Source organism: Mustela putorius, unplaced genomic scaffold (genome assembly GCF_011764305.1).
Source record: "Mustela putorius furo isolate JIRA1106 unplaced genomic scaffold, ASM1176430v1.1 tig00537303_pilon_pilon_pilon, whole genome shotgun sequence".
NCBI classification, from domain to species: Eukaryota; Metazoa; Chordata; class Mammalia; order Carnivora; family Mustelidae; genus Mustela; species Mustela putorius.
In genome coordinates, this window is record NW_025422441.1 from 1476176 (window position 1) to 1494324 (window position 18149).

Below are 18149 nucleotides of genomic sequence, written 5' to 3' on the forward strand. Positions count from 1 at the left end.
GGGCAGCACACGTGTTCACCTCATGGGTCACTGCAGACCTCCAGGGGAGCGAGGAGCTCATGCGTGCGGGCCAGGCCGGGAAAGCCGAAGGCTCCAGAGGGTCCCTCCTGCCTGCACAGCCCTCGCAGCTCCCCCGGGCAGAGGTGCCCTGCGACCCCCGCCTGTCAGGCCCTCCCCGCACACCCCTTCCCCCCCCAGCGGAGGACCTTGGGTTTTTGGCAGTGACCGCACACATCTTTTGAAAAACAACCCTCCCAGTAAAGGTTCTTGGGGTCAAGGTCCATCTCTTTCTTTCAGGCTCTCCCGATGTCCTCACTGTGCAATCACCGGTGGCAGTCCCTTACCATGAGTCCCGCTTGGGAATCCCTGAGTTCTTTTAGTTGGGGATGGCCCTGCCCTGGAGAGCACAGAGCTGACAACCTGTGGCACACAGTCACCGCTGCTGACAGGACGTCTCCACTTCACTCTGTTTGCAAACACTGTCCGCGCCCTCGTGCAATAAAATATTTGCCGGTCTCACAGGAGAGGTCCTAGAGTGACTGGCTGTTTGTTGTTGAAGCAGGCTGTCCCTTTGGGTTGCCCAAATGTTCTGGAATTAGGCGGTGGGCGATGGCTGCACAGTTATGGTGAATATGGTAAAAAAACACTGAATTACACTCTTGAAATGATGACTTTCCTGTTACGTGAAGTTTTAGCTAATTTCAAATCCAGTTTAGAGAAGGAGAGGTCGACGCCAAAGAAGGTGGAGCTCTAGTGCTCCCTCCACGTCTCTCTCCTGAACACAGACCCCGAGACACAATGAGGATGACAGCACCGCCCAGAGTCCCTCCCTGCTGGTTCAGGGCGCTCAGCAGCTGGCTCTGGCCCCCTTAGCCCTCTGACGTCAGCAATCTGAGGAGACCTTCTCTCGCTGGCGTGACGACAGGGGCCATTGTGACGGAGGACGGCGCATTCATGCAGGTCTTGGCTCACTGACCCGCGCGAAGGCAACCGGCACAGTCTCTAACGACAGGCACTGTGGGCCGCGTGCTGCTTTTATGGCCAAGCGCCCCTCCTGCAACCACCACCCGTCCCGCTCTGAGAGGGAAGCTTGGGGTCTCGGGGGGCCTCAGCTCCCTGTGGTCTGGGCACAGCTGGGGGCCGGCGCTGCCAGCTGAGACGTGCGCTGTCCCCCTCTAAACCGTTTCCGCTTTTTCACTCAAACGCTCGATCCCCCGTGTGCCGGAGTGGCAGAGGCTTTGGTCTACTCGTGAGCTGATGACTGAAAGAGGAACAAACGGATCGAACGCTAAAAACCACAAAGAAACCTCCAGGGCACCAGAGTCCCAAACAATGATGCTCTTTATTTCTCTCTCCAATTAGGCTGCAAAGGGGGTTAACCCGCCCACCCGGGAGCCATGTGGGGTCAGGGCGCCTGGCTCACGAGGGAGGGATGGAACGTGAACTTGCTCTGAGGAATGGGGGGGGGCAGACCCTCTAGGAGGGCTTTCTCAACGTCAGTGTGTTGCTGACTAGGATGGAGGCAGCACCCAGGAAAAATGCCGACTCCGCCAAGCGGTCCGGTCCCTGACAGAGTCTCCTCAATTGTACGCTCGGGGGGAGGGAGAATCCTTCTCCAGAGAAAGAGGTCCTCCCTCGTTGCAATTAATAAAGTTTACAACAACGAACATAATAGAAACTATTAGTTTTGAAAAATTTGGATCTCGGGGCTTCAGGGGGTACTTCGGAGGGGATACACGAACGTGCAGTTGCTCGTACAGTTCTTTGTAAAACAAGGAGTTCCCGTTCATTCAAACCTAGATAAGATACAGACATGAAAATCATTGATTTCAGGCTTTCTGCTTGCGAGCATCAACACACCCACCTCACCAGTCTAACTAGCGCCGTTGTAAGCACCAAAAAAAGAAAAACCCTCCTTCTACATCTGCTTCTCCGATGGCCTAGAAATTCTTCGCTGGTAGAGAAACGTCAAGTGAGGCCTCGAGAGGTTCCTGTTCCTCCTTGAAACAGGTTCTCCTAGAAACATTTTTTTTTTCTGCCACCCCCGCAACTGCCACCTCACCTCTGCCCCCTCGGGCTCTCCCCCGATAGTCGCTGGGCACCTTGGCACGCAGGCCCCCGCACGCGTGAACATGCCTGGCTTGGTACGTGCGCTAAGACTCCCAGGGCTCTAGAAAATACGCTCGTGGCTCGTGTCCCGCAGGAATCCACACAGGCCCTGGCGTGGAGCCTGGAAACCCCCAAAACCGTGACCCTCACCCCTTTGATTTTCTGTGCAGTTGGAGCGCGGCCCCCTCGGGCCAGACTTTCCCAGCTCTTGGCCCAACACAGAAACTTGCGATGTGCGCGTAGTGCCAACCTGCTCCCCAGCACAGACTGGACGCTCTGTCCCAACGAGGGTCCCACAGTGACTGTGATCACCTCAGTGGCGGGCACACCCAACAGCCCTCGGCCAGCCAGTGCCGCTGGAGCCAGGCTCCCTCTGAGGCCTCCTTCGCGAGTCCTTGAGTTTCGAGTCCTCGGCTCTCGCTCATGAGCCTGCCCCCCGGGGACCCGTGTTGACCCACGACTTGTTTCCCTGGGACTTGCCGCAGTTGATGTGCCGTTCATGGCTCCGGGGTTACAGAGAAGGAACGAACAGCCGGCTCCAGGCACTTGCTTTTCTTTCTTTGCCATGTAAAGGACTCTTGAAAGTTCCGTACCGTCCTGTGGAGCGCAGAATCCTAAGTCGGGGGGCCGCCGAGGGGGGTTTCCCAGGAAGGGTTGGTAACAATATTGGCAGCGTCAAAGTCCAGAAACAGAACTGGATGAAAAACCCTCATTCCTGCTTTTCTTCCTCCATCAGGCACGACGAGCAGCCAGCGCCCAAGACAGCAAGTATCTCGGTGTGTAAGCCATATGTTAACTTCGTCCATCCTTGAACTTCGTTGTTGTCGTTGGACGTTGTGATTACGGACTCCTGCTGTGTCCTTTCGGTGTCTGGCTTCTCCTGCCTGCTTCGTGTTTGGGACACCCACCCCCGCCGCGGCTCCTGTTGTATCCCGCCTGCTCGGTAGCTCTATGCTTCCCCGCTGACTGTGCCACGGCACGGGCGTGATGGGCGTCAGGGCTGTTCCTGGCTCTTGTCTATCCCCAAGGAGCATGGCAAGGAATGTTCTGGGGCTCATCCAGAAGCGAGCGCGCAGAGTTCTTTAGAGCTGATAACGCCGGGTCCTCAGGGTGCGGACGCGTGGCTGCGGCAGATGCTGCCGAACACGCTGCCGGGCCTGCCGTACCTATGCCACAGGGTGGTGGACGCTTCGACGACTCGCCACCCCTGACTGGGCGTTTGTGAATGCGGAGCCGTTGCCTTGGGGGTACCGCATCAAGGCTCAGACTGGCGTTTCCACCAAAAACGATGATGCTGAGCTTCGTTGTGGAGACTTCCTGCCCATGTGGGTATCATCTTCTGGTAACATCCTTCAAGCCGCTTTGCTCGAATTTCTATGCAGCGATCTGCTTGTTCAACTGCTGATCCGTAGGACGAAGGTCATTGTATACACCGCGTACAGCCCCTCCGCAGAGCGCCTTCCACTGCTCTCTCTTCATCTCTGGCATCAATTTCACTGTCTCCTCAGTGTCTTCTCAGGGGCAGAAGTGGTGAGTTTTTATGTAATCGCACCTGCCACTTTGGCCACATGTGACCAGCACGATATTGTTCGCTTTTTCTCAAGTTCGTAATTATCCAAGGATACAAAGATATTCTTCTACGTTTCCCTTCAGCTGACGTCTTTAAAAAATTTATCTTCTTTAAATGCAATTCAGGGAACGTCTACGGTATTCCGAGTGTCAGACGCAGAACCGCACGAGTCATCAGGTGCGAACCGCAGCCAGTTTTCTCATCCAGCCGGCAGTCTCCTTACTGCCCATCGTCCCCGTCACCCCGTCCCCATCCCTCACCTCCAGGGAACCCTCAGCTTATCTCCTGCAGTTAAGAGAGACTCGTGTGGTTTCCTCTCTCCCTCTCTGCTTTCAGCTTCTTGTGTTTTTTTTCTTCCCTTCCCCTACATTCATCTGTTTTGTTTCTTAAACTCCACATGCCGGTAAAATCATGTGACGTTTGTCTCTCTGAGTGACTCATTTCTCTGAGCATAAGACACTCTAGTTGTAACCATGTCGTTGCAAATGGCAAGATTTCGTTCTTTTCACGGCTGAGTAATACTCCATTATGTGTGTACACACGCACGCACGCACACACACGCACACACACGCCATCTCTATGCATTTCTGGGACTTTCTGGGCACTTTTCCGTATTTCGGGGAGTGTGGACACACTGCTTGCTCTCTAAACACTGGGGTGCATGTGCCCCTTCGGATCACTGTTCTTTGGATAAATGCCCAGGACCCCCCTTGCTCTCTTCGTATTTACAAGGAGATCCACAAGACAACCCGAAGCTGCTGCTTTGGTGTAAAAGTACATACGGTGGACTAAGGTCCCATCTCCCACCAGCTGTGAGCGCAGACAAGCCTCCTTCCCTAAACCTGCGGGGCCAAAGTCGTCAGAAAAGCATGAAACCAGACACACCTGAGATCTCCTTGCCCCTCTAAAGGTCTATTCTTCAACCTGGACACCAACATCAGACTGTCTGAATCGACAAAAGGTATAAATCATCTTGCGAGTTCAGAGCGCCATCCTCCAGTTTCTCTCCTCTCCCGCAAGATTGCCTCGGGCCCTCCAGCCCCTTCCTAACCCCCGGGCACATCCCAGTATCTGGTTCAGCTTGCATGTGGGTGCACAGACACACACACACACAGACCTACTGAGGGTCTGACTGGGAACAAGACGTTCTTAGCGATTAATTTGGGGAAAAACAGCCACGTTACGTCCACCGGGCTTCACCATCTAACCACGTAGATTTTTAATTGCTTTTCCGCTAAACGTTTTTTTTTTTCCCTTTGACAACGGCATATTCAAAGCAACTCGCAGGAAATACACAGCAAGCTCCCGTGTAGCGTCGCTCAGTCACTTGCAAAGGAACATTTGGCGAGGGCACAGCGGGCTGTGTCACAGCCAGGGCACTGGCTTTCAGAACGGTCAGGACAGACAACAGTTGCATCGCCGCACTCCGCCCTCAGACGGATGCACTGACGTCTTTGCCACCCAGATGCCAGCCACGGACCCTCGTCCGCACGCGCTCAGAACTAACCTGGGGTCCGCTTCTCGCAGTTTGGTCATTTCGAGCACGGCCTCAACCGGGACCACGGACGGTCACCTCTGGGGGTTCACCCTCCCTCGTTCCGCAGAAGCCCCAGACATTCGCTCAGGCTGGCGGATCGGTACCTGCTCCTCTCTTACTGGCAGGAGCACCCGCAGGGCGGCCGTCCCATGGCTTCCGTACCCTTTAAGCAGTGCAGAACAGCCGGGATGCTCCGGGGCCGGCCCGTGTCGGCACATTCATCTGCTGTGAACAGCCGCACCGTTTTTTACTTGGTTACTCTGGGGAAAAACCCTCAGAAGTGCCATTCCGGGCACGCAGAGAGTAGCTGCGTGTTCAGTTTGTAAGAAACCGGACCCCGTCTCGGCTGCCCCAACTTCACTGTCGCTGGCGGTCTGTTGTGTGAGAATCTGGTTTCTTTACTGTCCCGGCCAGCATTCGGGGCGGGGTTCACTCTCTTCTACTTCGGCCACTCGGATTCAGGACGCCTAACTGTGTGTGTCAGTGTTCATTTTGGCAGTGGCGCAAGATGCTGAACATCTGTTCATGGGGGTTTCTCTGCATCGGTGAAATATCTCTTCGTGTCTTTGGCCTCGTTCTAGCGGGAGGGCTGCATTGTTTGCTGTTGAACGGCGAGAGCTCTGTCTGTGCTGGGGACCGCGGTCTTCTGTGGGGAGTGCGGGCTGCACGCTGGTGCTCCCGTGCGTAGCCTCTCCACCCTCCGAACAGGGGCCTTCCCGCACAGAAGCGCTTCTCATCGCTGGGCGTCCCCCACCCAAAACCCCAGTTTCCCCTCTGTGGGTCCCCGCTCTGGCGGCCAGGCCCGGTCCTCTTGGCTTAGCCTCCTCGGCGCTCTCTCCTCCTGAAAGTCCCAGACTGCACCTTTTACACTTAGCCCACGGTCCTTCGGAGGGAATTTTTGAATCCCAGTTGAGGTTTTTAGGTGAAGATGAATTTTTGCCCGATTGCTCTTGAAGAGGCGGGTCTTTCCCCACCGACGGCGCCGGCACGGGTGCCCCAGAACCCCCGGGGCATGTGTGTGGAGTGTTTTCTGGGGGTGACAAGTGGTCACTGGCCGCCGGTGCTTCACGTTGCTCAGCTTAGGGGGCCCTGGAGAGTGGGGGCGCGCCTTTCTCAGGGACCCGAGAGCCTCTGAGTGAGAGGCGAGAGCGTGCTGGGAGGGCCCGACTGCCTGACCTTTCTGCCTGAGCTCACGCTTGGTCTTGGCATCTGCGGGAGGTAGGTGTTTGCCCTGATACGACCATGGCGTGTCCACTTCCTGGGGGTCTGCTTATCTGGAAGCCTCTGGCAACGACCAGAATCAAATGGGCCACGAGGAACTACCCAGGTTACAACAGCGCTGTCGACACACACACGACACGCAGGCCTGCCAGGGACTAGAGCCTAGAAGCAGCCAACCCCCCCCAAGCCCTCAAGACAGCTCAGGACATGTTGCACACTGCAGCCCGCCCCGGGCAGATTATGGGGCTTTAAAAAAAGGGGGCTCTCCATGATGGTGGCACTGCCCTTTGCTGGCTGAGCCTAGTGCTTGGGATGTGCTCCCGGGATGGGTCAGAATGGGCCAAGGGCCGGTTCTGGGGGTGCAGAGAAAGAACTTATTGGACCTGCTCCCTGAAACGGACTCAATCACAAGGGCGTAGGAAGGACAAACAGATACTTACGAACGGAGATTGTCAGGCAGCGCCTCAAAATTTAAGGGACAAGAGGTTAGATTGTGAACAGTAGAAATTTGTTGATGGGTCCAACAGTTGTAGCACCTCATATTGTAGGGCCCTGAGAGGGAAGACGCAGGTGGCATCAGGCCCGCGTGTCTCTGCCCCGTTACCAGTCCCGGCTGCGCCCTCCCCTGGCAGATGACCCTCCCCCTGCCTTGAAGGCCCCTTTGCTGTTGGCAGCACGAGCTTCTGCACAGAAGCCGGGGCCTGTTCCTGCTCCAGAGGCCAAAGGGGGGACCCTGCCCTCTGCAGATAAGCCTCAACTGCCCGAGGAAGCTTGAGAGTCATAAAAACGGCCGGTGCCCCTCCCAGAGGCTGCTGGACCAGCCACACCCTGCCTGCTCACATGAGGAAGTTCCACCCCGTGTCCGCCATCTGCACTGATGACAAAGGTCTCTGCTGGCTACGATGACAGAAATTCCCCCTCGAACTCCCTTCTCTGATCAGGATATCACAGTAAAAATGCTTATCCCATTCCTGAGGGACTCGACATACTCACAATGCTCACTTGAAGCCATGACCAATGGCCAGCCGCCGGCTAGCAGCAAGGCGCAGAGGAGCATCATCTCCTGCAGAGGCTCGAACCTACGGGCGAGGAGACGCAGGGCACGCGTGTCAGCAAGCTCCGTGTGCACACGCGTGTCAGCAAGCGTCTGCATGTGTGCAGGAGCCAGGGGGGGACGAGCCTTGCCCCCGTGTGCGCAGAGCGCGCCGCCCCCCGGCTGCATGTGTGCAGGAGCCAGGGGGGGCACGAGCCGGGCTCCTCAGGGAAGGGCAGCGCGTACCTGCTCGCGCCGCTGGGCTCCTCTCCCCTCCCACCTGCCCCTGCCCAAAACGACCCCCCGCCCAGCAGGGCCCAAGCTGCTCCACGCAGGGACTGGGGCTTGGCCTTTCCCAGCAGGAAGGCTGCCGCTACCCACCAGCGACTTCATCTTGGGGGAAGTCATCCCGCCTGCTCGCCCCCAGGCAGCGCTCGCCCAGGCAGCCAGGTCCTGGGGCCGCCTCCACCTGGAGCTCGCCCGAGGTCCCCTGTGCCCCCAGATGCTCCTCCTTATGCACCCCTCCATCTCAAGAACAACCTGGGGAAAGCGCCCAGAACACTGTCCGCCTGGCTATTTCCTCCTGCTCCCGCCAGCGTCTGGACAGACATGGGGGACAGGGCGTGACTACAGCGTGGAAGATGCCAGAAAGCCTCCTAGCACACTGGGCCACAGTGTGCCCCAGGAACGTTCTCCCCGAACCCCACCTCTGCGGAATCAGGTGGCCCCGAGGTGCAGGCCTGGGAGCGCCTGAGGCCCCCCACAGCTGAGCCCGGACCCTGGCCCTCGGCTCCAGGGCGGCCCCCGAGGCACCAGCAGCGCCTGCCTCTGCTCCAGCACCCTTGGGGCCCCAGCGGCACCCTGACCTGAGCCTGCCCGGTGTCCTGCAGGAACCCTGGTGCCCCGCCCCAGCAGCTTGTCGCCCTGGAGGCCCCACCTGCCTTTTCAGGGTCACGACCAGTCCCTCGGTGGCTCAGGGGACGCCTCTCCCCATGGGGCAGGAGGGTGGGGTCCTGCTGGAGACGGAGCCGGACTGGGGGGCAGCCTGGCACCTGCCTCACTGGGGGCCGACCCTGAGCGCGGGGGAGGCCACCTGCCCGAGAGCGGGGGGCCCTGCGCTGAGGCCAGAGGAGACAGGCTGAGGCTGAGAGTCGGCGCCTGCCCGGCAGGAAGCACCTGCGTGAGGTGCTGGGGAAGGGGTGTGTGGGGGCATGGGGCCGCCTTCCTGAGGGGCAAGGGGTGCGGCCGCCTTCCTGAGGGGCAGGGGTGCGGCCGCCTTCCTGAGGGGCAGGGGGTGCGGCCCGCCTTCCTGAGGGCAAGGGGTGCGGTCCGCCTTCCTGAGGGGTAGGGGAGCGGTCCGCCTTCCTGAGGGATAGGGGGGAGCGGTCCGCCTTCCTGAGGGGTAGGGGAGCGGTCCGCCTTCCTAGGGGCAGGGGTGCGGGCCGCCTTCCTAGGGGCAGGGGTGCGGCCGCCTTCCTAGGGGCAGGGGTGCGGCCGCCTTCCTGAGGGCAGCGGTGCGGGGCCGCCTTCCTGAGGGCAGCGGTGCGGGGCCGCCTTCCTGAGGGCAGGGGTGCGGCCCGCCTACCTGAGGGGGCAGGGGTGCGGGCCCGCCTTCCTGAGGGGCAGGGGTGCGGCCCCCCTTCCTGAGGGCAGGGGTGCAGCGGCCTTCCTGAGGGCAGGGGGCGCGGTCCGCCTTCCTGAGGGGCAGGGGGTGCGGGCCGCCTTCCTGAGGGCAGGGGCAGGGGTGCGGGCTGCCTTCCTGAGGGCAGCGGTGCGGGCCGCCTTCCTGAGGGCAGGGTGTGCGGGCCGCCTTCCTGAGGGCAGGGGTGCGGGCCCGCCTTCCTGAGGGGCAGGGGTGCCGGGCCGCCTTCCTGAGGGGCAGGGGTGCGGGCCGCCTTCCTGAGGGCAGGGGTGCGGGCCGCCTTCCTGAGGGGCAGGGGTGCGGCGGCCTTCCTGAGGGCAGGGGTGCGGGCCGCCTTCCTGAGGGGCAGGGGTGCGGCGGCCTTCCTGAGGGCAGGGGTGCGGGCCCGCCTTCCTGAGGGGCAGGGGTGCGGGCCGCCTTCCTGAGGGGCAGGGGTGCGGCGGCCTTCCTGAGGGCAGGGGTGCGGCGGGCCTTCCTAGGGGCAGGGGTGCGGCGGCCTTCCTGAGGGCAGGGGTGCGGGCCGCCTTCCTGAGGGGCAGGGGTGCGGGCCGCCTTCCTGAGGGGCAGGGGTGCGGCGGCCTTCCTGAGGGCAGGGGTGCGGCGGCCTTCCTGAGGGGCCAGGGGTGCGGCGGCCTTCCTGAGGGCAGGGGTGCGGCCGCCTCCTGAGGGGCAGGGGGGTGCGGCCGATTCCTGAGGGGCAGGGGTTGCGGCCGCTTTCCTAAAGGGCAGGGGTGCGGGCCGCCTTCCTGAGGGGCAGGGGTGCGGCCGCCTTCCTGAGGGTAGCGGTGCGGGCTGCCTTCCTGAGGGGCAGGGGTGCGGCGGCCTTCCTGAGGGGCAGGGGTGCGGCGGCCTTCCTGAGGGGCAGGGGTGCGGCCGCCTTCCTGAGGGGCAGGGGTGCGGGCGCCTTCCTGAGGGCAGGGGTGCGGGCCGCCTTCCTGAGGGGCAGGGGTGCGGCGGCCTTCTGAGGAGGAAGGGGTGCGGCCGCCTTCCTGAGGGGCAGGGGTGCGCCCGCCTTCCTGAGGGGCCGAGGTGCGGGCCGCCTACCTGAGGGGCATGGGTGCGGGCCGCCTTCCTGAGGGGCAGGGGTGCGGCCGCCTTCCTGAGGGGCAGGGGTGCGGCCGCCTTCCTGAGGGGCAGGGGTGCGGCGGCCTTCCTGAGGGGCAGCGGTGCGGCGGCCTTCCTGAGGGGCAGGGGTGCGGCGGCCTTCCTGAGGGCAGGAGTGCGGGCCGCCTTCCTGAGGGCAGGGGTGCGGCCGCCTTCCTAGGGGCAGGAGTGCGGGCCGCCTTCCTGAGGGCAGGGGTGCGGGCCGCCTTCCTGAGGGGCAGGGGTGCGGCCGCATTCCTGAGGGGCAGGGGTGCGGCCGCCTTCCTGAGGGCAGGGGTGCGGCCGCCTTCCTGAGGGCAGAGGCCACCTGCACGAGGGGCGTCCACCTGCGTGTGGGGAGACGCCCTTCCTGACAGGCGCTTCCGGCCTTCTCGAGGGCGAGTCCCTGCCTGAGCAGGGGTGGCGGTGGGGGAGCCCCTGTGGGGACCCGCCCGCCTGTCCGGCAGGGGCGCGGCCGTCTGCTCGGGGGCCACCGTCCGGCGGGGGCAGCATCTGCCCGAGGAAGCGGCCGCCGGTCATGGGGCCGAGCCCCCGAGAGGCGCCGCCTGTCTCCCCGCGGGGAGCGCCCGGGCTGCGGGGGCGCGACCACCGGGCTGGGGACAGCACCTGGCTGGGGGGGGGTGGCGCCGTCTCTGCGGGGGGGAGCCCCCTTGCGGCAGGGGTGTGGTGGCCCCTACGGGGGGCGTGTGTGAGCCCTTGGCCGAGGAGGACGTCGCCGTGCGGGGCGCGGGGAGCCGCTGCCTGAGGGAGGCGGCCGCCTGCTGCGGGGAGGAGGAGCGCCGTCTGAGGGCCGCGCCGGCCTGTCAGGGAGCCGGGCGGTTGTCGGCGCAGAGGCGGCCGCTGTGGGGGAGCAAGCCGGCCGGCGGGGGCGAGCGGATGCCCGCAGCGGCCTGGGGGAGCACCCGGTGGGGGCGGGGCCGCCGGGGCACACGGCCCGCCGCGCCGCGGGGGAGAAGCTTCCCCGCCGGCCTCCCGCCGCCGCCGCCGCCGCCCCCCGCAGTCCCTTCCCCCGCGCCCACCGGCCGGCTCCCGCAGCCCCCCCGTCCACACCCGACCCTCGACGACCCCAGAGAACCTTCTGGAGCCCCGGGCTTCGGGGCCTGAGGCCGCGGGCACAGCGGGGTTTCCGTGCGCAGCCGAAAGCAGCTGAGCGAGACGACCCTCCGCAGCACAGCGGCGCGTCCCTCAGCTGGAGCGCGCCCCGGAGGCCGTCCGCGCCGGCGCGCCAACTCCCGCGGGGCCCTGCGTGCGCGCACGCCCGTGCGCATGCGCTCTCAGGTGCGCGGGATTCCAGAAGCTTCGGCAGGCTCCGAGGGCCCCGCCCTCCAGGGCCGGGAGGCGGGAACCGTTCCCGAGGTTTCCGGAAGGTGGTCGCCGGCCCGCGCAGCAGCAGCAGCAGCAGCAAGCGTCGCTGACAGGGGCGGGGGAGGGGGCGCGGAGGCCGGCCGGGGTCCGCGGGGCCGGGGCGGGGCGCGGGGCGGTGGTGCGGGGCGGCGGTGGTGCGGGGCGTCCCTCCGCACGGGGGTCGCAGCCCCAGCGGGACCCTGGGGGAGCGCTTCGGCCCCCGGCTCTGCGCGTCCTTCCCGCGGGCCGCTGGTGCGGCGGAGCGGGGTCGCGCCCTCCTGGGTCTCGCGGACGGCGGAGTCGGAGCGGAGCCGGCGCCGCCGCGCTCGGCCCTCCTCGCCCTCCTCGCGGGGCTGCCGGGGCCGCCCTTCCTCCGCCCGCCCTTGGGGCCGCCCTGTCGGGCGCTGTTTTGTCGCCTTGTCCTTCCCGCGCTGCCCGCGGTCCCAGACTCCTGCCGTCCTCTCCCGGGGGGCGCCGGCGGCGGGGCCGCGGGGCTGCGGGGCTGCGGGGGGGTGAACGTGGCCGCGCCCCGTACCGTGCCCCGTGCCCCGGGTCGCCGGGGACTCACTTCTGCTCGGCGCCCCTCGTCGGAAGAAGCGGCTCGGAGTTCTCCGGCCCGTGTGGACGCGAACCCTCCACGGCGAGCCGCGAGACCTCGCTGCGGGGGGCAGGCGCTGCCCGGGGCCGGGGGCCCTCCGGGAGCAGAGGGCCCGGGGGTGTGGGCTTCGCTGCGGGGGGTCCCCGCCCCTCCGCGCCGCGCCCTTCGGGCCACCTGATCCCGCAGCAGGGGGAGAGGGGCGGGGGCGGGCCTGGCGGGAGGTTCCTGGGGCCCCCACTGCAGCCTCCGCGCGACGGACGCTTCTGGCCCGATCCACACGCGCCTCCCCTTCCCAGAGACGCTGGTCAGGACGCCGGTAGGAGCAGGGAGTGTCGGAGGGAGGGACGGGGTCCCGGCACGAGCCCAAGCTGCTCCTGAGGGTCCGGTCTAGGACTGCCTCCGGAGCCGCATCTGCGGGCACAGGGACCGGGGCCGAGCTCCCCGGGGGAGGCGGCCGCAGGGCCTGGCTGTCTGCGCGGAGCGCTGCCTGATGGAGAGCAGGCAGGGGACCTTCCTCCGGACGGAGGCAGCGGTGACAGGGCCTTCGTGCTGGGAAAGGCCTGCTGTGCCCCGTCCCTGCCTGCAGCAGCTTGGGGCCCTGCTGCGGGGGATGCGGGGGCCGGTGGGGGCGAGGCGCCGGGCGGCTGGCCGATGCTGACCCCTCCCGAGGAGCTGTGCTCTCTGCTCATGTGCAGGGAGCGGGGGCACCCCCGGGCCTCTGTGTGCTGTTGGAGGGGTGCGGCTTGTAGCACGTGCCGATGACTACGTCGAGAGCGCATCCTTGCAGTCGTGATGTACGTTTCTCGGAGCCATTGACTCGGCATTGTAAAGGAGATGGGAGTTTGCTACCGCAAACGTGTGCGGTGTTGTATTTTGTCATCACGCAGTAGTAAAGGAGAGTTCCAGTCAATAGGGGACGAAGTGGAGGTTACACGTTATGTGCTTTTTGCAAAACTGTGTTCTGCTGTACCTCAAAGGGTAACTCCTCCGGGTGCGGGATCCCAGGTAGGCGCGATCTGTCTTCCAACCCGGGACATGTTTCGTTACACTCCTTTGGCTTGCGTGGTTTCTGACATGAAGCCCACTGTCGTTCCCCTGCTCGTTTCTTTGCACGGGTTCCTTAAAGTTTTCTCTGATTTTCTGTGACTTGAACACGCTCAGGTGTACGTAAAATGTCTCTGTGTGTGCGTGTGTGTGTGTGTGTGTTCATCTTGTTCGTTTGGGTGGTGGTACGCGTAGTGTTCTCGAAGCTTCCAGAGTCTTGCCAGTGATGTCTATCAGTAGCATTGGAAAGGCCTTAGCCGTTAACATGTCAGGCGATTCTTCTGTGGCCTTCTGTCCTCTTCCTTTTGGTCTTTCAACTACCTGTATTTATTTCACATCACCTTCCCACAGTTCTTCGATATTCTATTCTGTTTTCTCATTGTCTGTTGCCTTTGTTTTTCGGCTGGGGAGATTTCTACTGACCCGTCTTCAAACTCACCGAGTCTTTCCGAATGTGTCTCGAATCCATTGATGGGCCCTCTCCAGCCTTCGGCATCTCTGCCACACTGGTTTTGGCTTCCAGCATTTCCATTTGACACTCAGAGTTTTCATCTCTATGCTCGCATTATGTATGTGTTCTCGCGTGTCATCTGCATTTTCCACTGGGGTTCTTCGTGTTCCAATCCTAGTCCTGTCACCTCCCTCTCTAATGACTGTGATAGATCTGTTACATAGGTCTTGTCCCTCGTGCGTGCTTTCCCTCCGCAAAACTGTTGTTTTCTTGGCTTTGGCACTTCTTGTATTTCTGGTTGAAAGCCGACGGGTGGAGCTGGTTAGTAGGGAACTGCTGTAAATAGGCCGTGGGCATGACGATTTCACGCTACTTGGCCTGGGGGTTGGACGCTGTAATTTTTGCTGCAGCTCTGCTTCCTTAGGGTTCACATTCTTGAGTGTCCTTGCTTTTGTCTCCTGTTGTAGCTCGCATCTTTCCTGTGCATTGCTCCTAGGGCGGAGGGTGTGTTTGGTGGCACTTTCAGCAGTTATCCTTCCAAAAGCAAAAGAAAGGGCTTGGTGGCCAAGAGCTTGGGGGCAGGATGCGGACTCTTGTGAGAACGGGAGATTCCCGAGGACTGCTGCTACACCCCAACCTCCGGCATGTTTTCAAAATCAGGTGTAAGATCCTCCTGGCTGACCGCTCCAGCAGCTTCTGCTCCAGGTCAGCATGTTTCACCACGTCCTGGCAAGGTCCCCCCCTGGCTCAGCGGGGATTTGGACTGTCACTTCGGTGACCTCAGTTTTCTGAGGGGCTACGAAATGTGGTTGGTTTCCAGTTTGGCAGGTGTTTAATTTTGGGAGGTGATGGCCCCGACTCCTACTATGTAGGGCTAAATGCTCCAGGCTTCCTCTGTCAGCGCAGATGAAGCGGAGGTCGTGGGACTACAGAATGGGGTAAGAAGAGAGAGCGTCACGGAGAACAGCTCACGGGTCACGAGGAATGGTCGTCATTAATCCCGGCGGTCAGCGGGGATGAAGGGGCACCACTGAAGCCAGACAGCCGGGAGTGAACAGTCACATAGGAAAACGTGGAGAAAGAAAGCTGTTTCAGGAGCCTGGGGTGTAAGGTTAAAACGGAAAACAGAAATGCAAAGTTGAGCCATCCAGAGGGATATTAAAAAGAACAGGGATGACACATCACAGAAAGAATCAGTCAACTTTGTACTATGATTAATGTACGTAGTAATCTAAAGCAGAGAGAGATTCTGAGGGAGTTCACACCCAACATACCAATCATTTCAATAAAAGTCAATGGCTTAACTCGCTTACTAACCGGTGTGTGGGTAGATAGGGCCTATGCTCGGTGGCTATAGTGAGTGAGGTGGGCCGTGGGCACAGTTGGTGTCAGGAAGCAGGAGGGTCTGGAGTGGATGGTGAGGGTGAGCGTGGCTGGACCTGGGATCTGGTTGGCATGGGAGGTGGACCATAAAATGGGTTACCAGATGATGGAATGTGTCAGTAGGTGTCCACCCTCCCAGAGAGACCACACTCCCTCCCTGATCCTGGACTCCTGGTCCCATTGGCAGTTAGGCCTGACCCTGGGGCCACAGAGCTGAGCACATCATCCAGCTCCTTGTGTCCTTGATCAGGCATCGCTGGAAATGACGATCCTGGTCATGGCCCTGCCATGCGTGGAGACAAATGTCACCAAACAGGTAAGTCGGGCCGCCGGCCTCCTGACTGGGAGAAGAAGGCAGGCCAGCAGGTGTTGAGTTGCAGACATGGCGGGGCCACCCATAATGGACACTTTCAGGGCCTCAGGTGGTTCTGGGAAGTGGAAAGCAGAAGCATCAGGGACCAAGAGATGGTCAGGACAGCCAGCTTGCGGATTTGGTCACCTCAAGGGAGAGTCTCTCATCTTGGGGCTCCCCGGGCAGAGACGGGCAGGAGTGCTAGAATCCTGGTGTCTTCCCTAGCACCCTGCTGTCTCCTCGATGTCCCGTCAGACTGCCTTCCTGGGAGAGGTCATGATGGGAGCCAAGCCTGGCCTGGTCCTCATGGGACCGTCCAGGGCTGTGTCCGAGAACGGGAGCAGCAGCGAGACGGTGACCAGCTTCTCTCCCGGGAGCATGTCCTGCCCTAATACAGACCCAACAGCGGGCTACTGCGCAGGGGTCAGGGCGCAGGGCCTAGAGGGATTGAGGATGGCACAGCTAGTGCTGGAGGAGGTTCGGTGGCCCACGAAGGTGAATGGGAAGGGCCGGGAGAACAGATGGCAAATCTGCTGAGCTGCCGAATGTGAGATGCCAAGTGTGTGCGTGTGTGTGTGTGTGCATGGTGTGTGAATGTGCCTACGAGCGTGTGCATGTGCGTGTATGTGCGTGTGCTTGTGTGTTCATGTGCACGTGTGAGCGTGGGGAGGGTTCTTCTCTTGAAAGGCACGGGTGGGCAGGCAGGTGGTTCCGGTGTCCGTGTGCACTGGTGTGTTTCTGTGTGTGTACATGTCCATTGCCGTGTGTCTGGGTGTGGGTGTGTGTGAGTGAGGCACAGCCTGGGGGAGGAGGAGGGAAGCCCAGGAGGGAAGACAAAAAAGCACTCCAGACCCACTTGGAGGAGGGAAATGATGGTGCTGGGTGTGTTCATCTGACACGACCGGGGACTGTAACTACCCACTTCGGGGTTTTTTTCCTCCTTTTAGATATAACACTGAGGTGTCATCTATGTGAGGCAGAGAACAGCTTCCGCTGCACCTAAGAAAAAAATGTGCCCTGAGTTACTCTGAGTAAACTGAGTTACTCTGTTTCCATGAATAAGGATCTCGGCTTCTCCTGGGGTTCATAGGCAGCTCAGTAAATGCTAACAGGAATTAGGGTCTGTCGAGGTTTTCTCAATAGGGAATAACTAATATAAAAATGACCTTTAAACAAATTGGAGAACAACATCCTGAGGCATCAGGACCGAAACCCGGTGGCAGAGGACACCAGCTTTTGGAAGGCCAGTGCCGACATACAGCAGACCACAAAGAGTTGGACCAGGGTAGATAGTGGGGTGCAGGAGGAAAGTGGTCGAAGTGTATTTATTTCTGTTTTTATAGAAATGTGTGTATCTACCCTGGAAAGAGAGTTAGAGGGAAAGAGGGGTCCTTAGGGGAGGGGCAGAGGGAGAAAGAGTCCCAAGCCGACTCCCCACTGAGCGTGGAGCCCAATGCCAGGCTGATCGTAGGACCCGAAGATCACCCTGAGCTGAAACCAAGAGTTGGACGCTCCACTGACTGAGCCACCCAGGCGCCCCTATTTGTACTGAATTTTAAGTGAAAAATGAAGCTGTAATAATTTCACCTGTCCCAGGGGGAGTAGCTTCTACAAGAGAGCTACATAATCAGGGGTGTGAGCGCACCATATGTTCGGGAACGAAGGCGTACGCTGTTAAATATTTGCAGACCACCATTCTGTTGCGGGCAAATCACCCAAGACCTTCTGGCCACACGATGCTCCCCTCGGAAGAGGAGTCTGGAGGCCCAGCACCAGACAGCAGAGCGTGGTCAGAACTCGGGAACTCAGATGCAGCGTGGCAGCCACTTCCGGTGGTCCTGCCGACGAACCGGAAACGTGTGGGGTGCAGAGTGGAGGCTGAGGACCCGTGCTCATCCCATGGCAGACTTCACAGGCTCCTAGGGAAGAGTGAATGGCACGAGGAACTAAAGACAAAAGGGAAGCCAGAAAAGTGCCCGGCCACCAGCGCCGAGCCATGGTGCCCTTGAGAGGTGCTCGGCAACAGCTTGGGGCACTGGCTGGCGGCTCATTGACAGCCCGCTGATAAGCTGATCCCTGGGCCATAGCCCAGATAAGCAAAAGTCCCAGCTCCCGAGTGTGTCCCCTGGCTACCAAGGCCTGGGCTCCCTGCTAGTGACATCCTGAGGCCTAGGAGCCTCTGTGGTCCCAAATGGAGAGCTGAGCCCCAGGTTCCTGGTACGCATGCACAGGCCAGACCTGGGGAAGGGGCTGTGGGGCGTGGTGGGGGGACCATCTCCTGGCCACTCTGTAGGCAAGCCTTTCCCATCCACTACAGCAGTTCCTAACGTAAAGGCCTGTCCCAGTCCCCCTCAGCGATGGCTCCTGACTACCTCCTAGACAGAGGGGGCCTCTACGCGTGGGCCTCTGAGCAGGGAGAACCAGAAGGTCAGGGAAGGGTAGGTACTGACAGAACGTGCTTTGGGGGCTGATTCCTTTCTCTCTGTGTGTATTTGTACCAGCCCTAGTGGTACCCAGGGAGAGTAGTGCTCAGATGCTTCTGGCCTTGGGAGGACCCCGGGCCAGCAGGAAGACTGGAGGAGCTGGGTGTGGGACACCCAGGAGTGAAGTATTGCCCTCGGCCCGCAAGGATGACAAGAAGCCCCAGTTCGGATGCATCTTCTCTCTCCTTATTTCCGCAAGTCTACACACTTATATACGCTTACGTGACCAATCTGCGAGCAGGGTACAGGAGGGAGCGAATCAGGCTGTGCACCCAAAC

At 61.3% G+C, this 18149-nt stretch overlaps 1 protein-coding gene and 1 pseudogene across 1 annotated transcript; both read right to left on the reverse strand.

Annotated features, from left to right (window-relative positions):
• Nucleotides 1-1580: 1580 nt before the first annotated feature.
• Nucleotides 1581-11333, reverse strand: LOC123390326 (annotated as a pseudogene).
• A 157-nt stretch (nt 11334-11490) lies between these two features.
• Nucleotides 11491-13698, reverse strand: LOC123390327 (translation initiation factor IF-2-like). The gene is made up of 2 exons (XM_045074067.1): nt 13642-13698; nt 11491-12645 (listed from the first exon to the last, which is right to left on the reverse strand). The coding sequence occupies exons 1-2, from the start codon at nt 13696-13698 to the stop codon at nt 11491-11493; spliced, it is 1212 nt and encodes a 403-aa protein (XP_044930002.1).
• Between the last annotated feature and the right edge of the window lie 4451 nt (nt 13699-18149).